The sequence below is a fragment of the Pyrus communis genome, chromosome 17 (assembly GCF_963583255.1).
Source record: "Pyrus communis chromosome 17, drPyrComm1.1, whole genome shotgun sequence".
In the NCBI taxonomy this organism is placed as follows: domain Eukaryota; kingdom Viridiplantae; phylum Streptophyta; class Magnoliopsida; order Rosales; family Rosaceae; genus Pyrus; species Pyrus communis.
Window position 1 is genome coordinate 3,453,796 of NC_084819.1, and position 6,180 is coordinate 3,459,975.

General features: G+C 37.0%; 1 protein-coding gene across 3 annotated transcripts; it reads left to right on the forward strand.

Moving 5' to 3' along the window:
- Positions 1-651: 651 nt before the first annotated feature.
- On the forward strand, positions 652-5,661 carry LOC137723091 (protein TRIGALACTOSYLDIACYLGLYCEROL 2, chloroplastic-like). 3 transcript variants are annotated; one of them, XM_068462248.1, is made up of 6 exons: positions 659-849; positions 1,148-1,810; positions 1,896-2,225; positions 3,531-3,646; positions 4,950-5,040; positions 5,194-5,661. In XM_068462248.1, exons 2-6 carry the CDS (start codon positions 1,304-1,306, stop codon positions 5,284-5,286), a joined length of 1,137 nt encoding a protein of 378 aa, XP_068318349.1. In that variant the 5' UTR covers positions 659-849; positions 1,148-1,303; the 3' UTR covers positions 5,287-5,661. The 3 variants fall into 3 exon arrangements, with proteins under 3 accessions (XP_068318351.1, XP_068318349.1, XP_068318350.1); XM_068462249.1 differs by having other exon boundaries at positions 1,221-1,810; XM_068462250.1 differs by lacking the exons at positions 4,950-5,040; positions 5,194-5,661 and having other exon boundaries at positions 652-849; positions 3,520-3,647.
- The last annotated feature ends 519 nt before the right edge of the window (positions 5,662-6,180 follow it).

Sequence of the window (6,180 nt, forward strand, 5' to 3'; positions counted from 1 at the left end):
CATTGTGAGTCTACCTGAAACCTATTAACACCCATTAATTGAGGGTGTACATGTAATTTACTACAGAAGAAACAGGTTGTTGAGTCGGTCATTTCTTCAGACATGTGACAGGGGAGTAATGAAAGGAGAAATTGGTATCTTTGACGGACCGATGCACGTGGGTGATCAGGCTTCAAAACGACGACGTGGAGAGGTTGAGTGTTTTCTATACTACTAAATTCATACTTCTAAATTTTTAGTGAAATATTTAAAATAAAGCAGAAAAATTGTTAACAGGTTTTAACAGGTGATCCATTAGCTTAACGGATTAGATTTGGTTGATTTATTAGTATAACAGATTGTGTTTGAGTGAAATATTAAAAAAATAATAATAATTGTTAATAGATATTCACGAGGTGACCCATTAATTTAACAGGTTAAATTTAGATAATCTATTAACTTAATAGGTTAAATTAAAGTAACTCGTTAACTTCATGAGTCAGATTAAAACCGATCCAAACTCAATAAAATTAGCCCGTTTACGGGTCTGGGTGGTGAGGTGGGGTGGCGGCTTGGTGCGCAATTGCACATCGAAGAGGAGAGAGGGAAAGATTGCAGAAAGTATAGTCATTAAATACGTGGCACTACCCTAGACTTTAGATGATTTTAAACGGTTCAGATTAAATGTTCTGTATCTTCGGGTACCGAAAGTCCCGGTGGAGCCGTACCTCTACTTCTCCAAAGAGACAAGGTAGTCGTAGTCGTCCCTCCCGTCTCCCTTACCCTGTGTGCTGTGCTTCTTCCATGTCAGAAATCTCCCGGGACGCCACACACCGTCGATTCTCCGATTCCCCAAGTCCTTACCTCAAGGTATTCGCTTCTCTTCACCCCCTCATGCTTTGATTATTATATACATACTTTATTCTGTTTTTATACCCTATTTGCTGTTTGGTTACTGCGAAAGTATGGGAAAAATTTAAAAAAAAGAGAAGAAAATTATGCAGGTGATTTTTGTTTTTTTTTTTTTAGGGTTTATGTTTTGGCATCTTGATGTTTAGAATTTCGATTTGATTAGTTTAATTTTCTGTTATCTTACTAGAAATCTAGGATTTCCAATTTGTGGGATTGAGGATTTTGATGCTGACCCTTGTTTTTTTTTTTCTTCTAGGGTTTATAATTTGCTTCCAATTTTCAGCACTTAGCTTCATGTGTACGTAAACCCCATTTCTACATTGTTCTAGGTTGTACCCAATCCGGTATCGAGCGTTAAGTGCTACTTGTAGCTACTGCTGGAGTGTGTGTTTTCTAGGTTATATATCAAAAGATGATAGGGAATTCGTTGGTCCAAGTATCCACATGCCCCACGGTGTTGTCTTTGTCACGCAGTTCTTCAAATAGTTTGCCTTATCTTCCTTCCAGATCACCAACAAAAGCAACCCGGATAAGAGCTGCATCGGCAGAGACAGGACATAGCCAACAACCCTCCTCTTCTTCTGAGAAAAAGAATCCACTTGCAGTTGTTTTGGATGCCCCTCGGACCATTTGGAGGCAAACATTACGACCGTTGAGTGACTTTGGGTTTGGTCGTAAAAGTATATGGGAAGGTGGGGTAGGATTGTTTCTAGTTTCAGGTGCAGTTCTCGTTGCACTCAGTTTGGCTTGGATACGGGGTTATCAGTTGAGGTCTAAATTCAGGAAGTACTTTGCTGTGTTTGAGTTCACCGAAGCTTGCGGAATATCCACTGGAACACCAGTGAGGATTAGAGGGGTCACTGTAGGCAATGTTATCCGTGTTAACTCTTCCTTGGAAAGTATTGAAGCTGTTGTTGAGGTATGCTTCAGTGTCATAATAATCCAATGCTGAATGAAAATACAGTATTAGTTTTTTGACCTTAATGAGATTACTGTTTTTGTAGGTTGAAGATGATAAAACTGTCATACCTCGAAATGCACTGATTGAGGTAAACCAGTCGGGTCTTCTCATGGAAACTAGAATTGACATTACACCTAAAGACCCACTTCCGAATATTTCAGTTGGGCCTCTTCATCCTGAATGTGGCAAAGAAGGTCTGATTGTATGCGATAGGCAAAAGATGAGAGGACATCAAGGTGTGAGTTTAGATGCATTGGTAGGTATATTTACTCGTCTTGGACGTGAAGTGGAGGAGATTGGTATAGCTAACACTTATTCGCTTGCTGAACGAGTTGCTTCCATGATAGAAGAGGCAAAGCCACTGCTTATAAAGGTGTGATGTGCCCCTTTATGTTTTCTTCTTTAGTTGAGAATTATCTATGTTGATTAGGATAATTAGGCCATTCATTTACATATTTTTATCAATCTTGGACGAGGACCTATTTGTTCCAGAATCTATTTGCTTCAAAATTGGAAAGGCAAAAAGTGTAGGGACTTCCATCAGCCGTTTGGCACGAGACAATGATTAGGTTTTCCTCTGGCACAACTGTGCATTTGTGGAAGGTCCTGGAAGACATCATTTATATATAACAATGGCAACTGCAATAGGGGTTTACATATCCTGAGGCTGCATATCTATTAAATAAAGTTTCTTTTTTTTCTTTTGGTCTGATCTGTTGAATAAAAGTTGAAGTTACCTGTAAAATTACTGCACAGATACCAAAGTTTGGTTGCAATGGGTGGTTCGCAGATAGGAAGATACATGCAAATATATATATTTGAATTGGTTACCTTCGTGGTGTGTATTCATGCTGTTTTTGCCTTTAAGATTAAAAAAAATCGAATTTTTTGTAATTTGTCATCTCATTTCATCTCATTTCATTTATCTAACACTTTATACTAATTTTCAAACGATTTCAAATCAGGATTCTGAGTCATTTGTGAAACTATGAGGGTTTTTGGAAGAATTGTTTGGAGTTATAGATTCTCATTGATTAATTGAATTTAAGTTTTCAAGGCATGAATTTGTTTTTTACACAGGTAGACTTCTGTTGGCATTAAAAGTAAACATAATTTTCCCCTTTTAGGTTACTAGAATATCTCTTCTCATAAGAAACATAATTTGATTAAAAAAAAAACAGACAACAATACAGATACAGGGAACAATATGAAAACCATATATTGGCATACAACAATCCTTTATGTGTGTTATGTAGAAAAGTATTCGTACATAGCTTGAAATTTTAGATTGTAGGACACTTTAACTTGTTTTGTGTTCCAGTTCGAGCCAATTTGGAACTCCTATATGGATCTTCTTATATATTCTCTTGTTGCTGGTGCCCATTTGTCTAGACACGATTGGTTACATCATGGCAGTATTTTCTGATTTTATGCGCTGGAATTGGTGTCATTTTGGTAAACACAACAATGGTTAGAACAGCCATTCTGCAGAAGCTATAAATCACCTATGTTGCATTTGTATATCAATCAGTATGCGTGCCTGTCTGTCCACCCATATGCATTGGTGTACACTGGATGTTCACTTGCCTCTTACAATTTCAAGTTAATTCATATTTTTACTATACATTCAATATGTTCTCATGCACAAGTATTTGGCTTTGATGTAGTGATCTCTCAGATCCAAGCCATGGCTGAAGATGTTCAACCTTTGCTGGCTGAGTTTCGTGATAGTGGGTTGCTGAAGGAAGTTGATAGTTTGACCAGAAGTGTTACGCAAGCCTCGGAAGATTTGAGGTGAATTTTAATCTGTATTGATAAGAAACTCATTAATCTTCATCATCTATCTTTTATAGTCTCCTACATGTTAGAATGTGAGATCCAACGCAAAACCTATTGGAACTTGGTGGAGAGGTTCAAGATGGTTTAAACTATTAGGGAATAGTTCCCCGATTTGTGGGATTCACAATCTCAACAATATGGAAAACCTCTGTTTGAGGGCTTTTCATATAGATAGTTTAGAACATTCTTTGGTGTCTGTTGCAGGAGTTGAAATACATGCCATTAAGACGTGACTGGGTTCTTATTTTTCATATTTATTTCCATGGTAGTTAGCTCAGTATATTTATTTAGTAATTATGTGTGTTCATCTTTGTGGTGATGTTTGTTTGGGTGTTCTGGGTAATTGGTTCTGGACAACACTGGGTAATTCTCTAATTTCGTACACTCTTATCATGTTTACGGATACTAGAACATGAACAGTATAATATCAGTGTCATGGTACACAGTAAGAAGTTAAAGAGGCTGCCCTGACAGTTTTTCTAATAGTGTTCTGCTGCATTGTGATTTCTCTGTACCCAATAGACATGCATTCTTTTGAAGGAAAACTAATGAAAAGGGCTTGAAAACTTTGAGTTTTAACGATAAGGACGAAATAAAGGGTAAAGTGAATAGTACCATGATTGATTTTTTAGTGTAAAAATGTGTCTTTTTGTTAAAGTGAACAGTATCGGGAGCTTTTCATTAAAGTTTCCTTCTTTTAATTAATACCACTATGTTTTAGAGTCTTCATTCACTTTCAATCTTGTCCACCATCACCACTTACCTACTTGCCTGCCACAGCTGATTTCATTATCCTTCACACACTGCATTATTCTGTCTTTGTTACCATCATTGAGCAATGACATCTACTCATAACACTCACAGTGCTTCCCTACAAGTTCATTATCATCAACACTCTCCCTGTAATCTGGAGTTTGGAATCCAAGATGAAAGTGTATTATCGAGCTATTAGTAGAAATAATTAAAATTGTTTTTGGGAAGTACAAGTGCATTTATAGGAAGCTATTATACATTTGTAATAATAATTTATGTGTTTCGGAAAAATGCACTTCTTGTAAAAGCACCTCCGCTAGAAATTAGAATCATTCCCAGCAGCCTTAGATGCTGACTGTGGTTGTTTGGGCTGTTCTTTGAAAATTTTAGATTTTAGTGTTCAGACTGCAGAGATTCTGGTCATAATATGGTTTATTGAGTTAGATTTATGATGACCTTTTAAAATATCCCAAATCGTTTGATTTTCCAATATCATTTTCTGCAGAAGGGTGCATTCAGCTGTTATGACTCCTGAGAATACAGAACTGATTCAGAAATCCGTATACAGTTTGATTTTCACCTTGAAGAATATTGAGGTGATCCTAGTTGCCAAGCACCTACATATTTTTCTTTCTTTTTTCTCCATATTCTGTGGCTTGTTTTTCTTCTTATCTTTAGAGTTATAAATGTATTTATCATATGTATCTGTTTTCTTGTTTAATTTTTCTACAACTCATCCACCTTTGCAGAATATAAGCTCTGATATTCTGGGATTCACGGGTGACGAGGCTACAAGAAAAAATTTGAAGTTACTGATCAAGTCCCTCAGCAGGCTACTGTGATGAGTGATGGCTGAAGTGGACTTAGGATTGTCGCATATCGTGGTTGAGCAGATGCCCACGCTTGGTTTTTAGCATTCGTTATAGTTTGGACAGGAGCAAACTGCGTGTGCCTCCTCGTGACCGTTTCTTTTCTTTGTTTCATTTTTTGAATGCGCATAAAGGTTTCAACTCCAGAGCTACATTTGCGTTCTCCAATCGGTCAGTTCAGGTGTGTTTATTGTTTTCTCATAACGTAGTTAAATATAAAGTCGCGAATGCGTTTGTGCAGACGACCTGGTGATATCAGAAACCTTCTGTTCCAAGTTGAGAACGTTCGTTCCAACCTTCTGTTCTAAGTTGAGAACGTTTGTTCCAAGTATTTATTTTGGAGGCTCATTGTTTTGATTTGATAATGATGCGTTTTACAGCTAATTGTGCTTAATTAAGTCGTGCATTTTGCAAAGGATATTTAGTGGTAATATGTTTGTGTGGGCTTACCCCAAACCAAAGGGTAATGGGAACCATCTCCGCTATGTTTTTGGTGATCTGTCGATATTACTCTTTTCTTTGAACTTTGTCGATTTGACGATTAATGCTAGGGTGAGCGCGTGTCCGGATTATTGAAGAAAAATTGCTGTTTGTGTTTCCGATTCACTTCTTTTCCTTTCAAAACTGTAAAGCTTAACCCCGAAACGCAAACAGTAACACGAACCAGATGGAATCGATCCATAATCATAAATCCAAACAAATAAATTCAAGACAAATATTTGTCTAATCGCATTACGGTCTATTGGTATTCTTTTTCACTAGTAAGCGAAAAGTCCTTAAGTTCAATTCTCGTCAAAGACGGATGTAAACCATATTATTGTAATCTCATTGTGAGGCTTATATCACTCATTTACTCCTTTAATGTAG

What these genes read in the sequence shown, in the direction of transcription:
- LOC137723091 (XM_068462248.1), top strand. Translation starts at nt 1,304, where the DNA reads ATGATAGGGAATTCGTTGGTCCAAGTATCCACATGCCCCACGGTGTTG. An exon ending in GTATTGAAGCTGTTGTTGAG is followed by an intron (nt 1,811 to 1,895) that starts GTATGCTTCAGT and finishes CTGTTTTTGTAG; the next exon opens with GTTGAAGATGATAAAACTGT. An exon ending in TCACCTTGAAGAATATTGAG is followed by an intron (nt 5,041 to 5,193) that starts GTGATCCTAGTT and finishes CCACCTTTGCAG; the next exon opens with AATATAAGCTCTGATATTCT.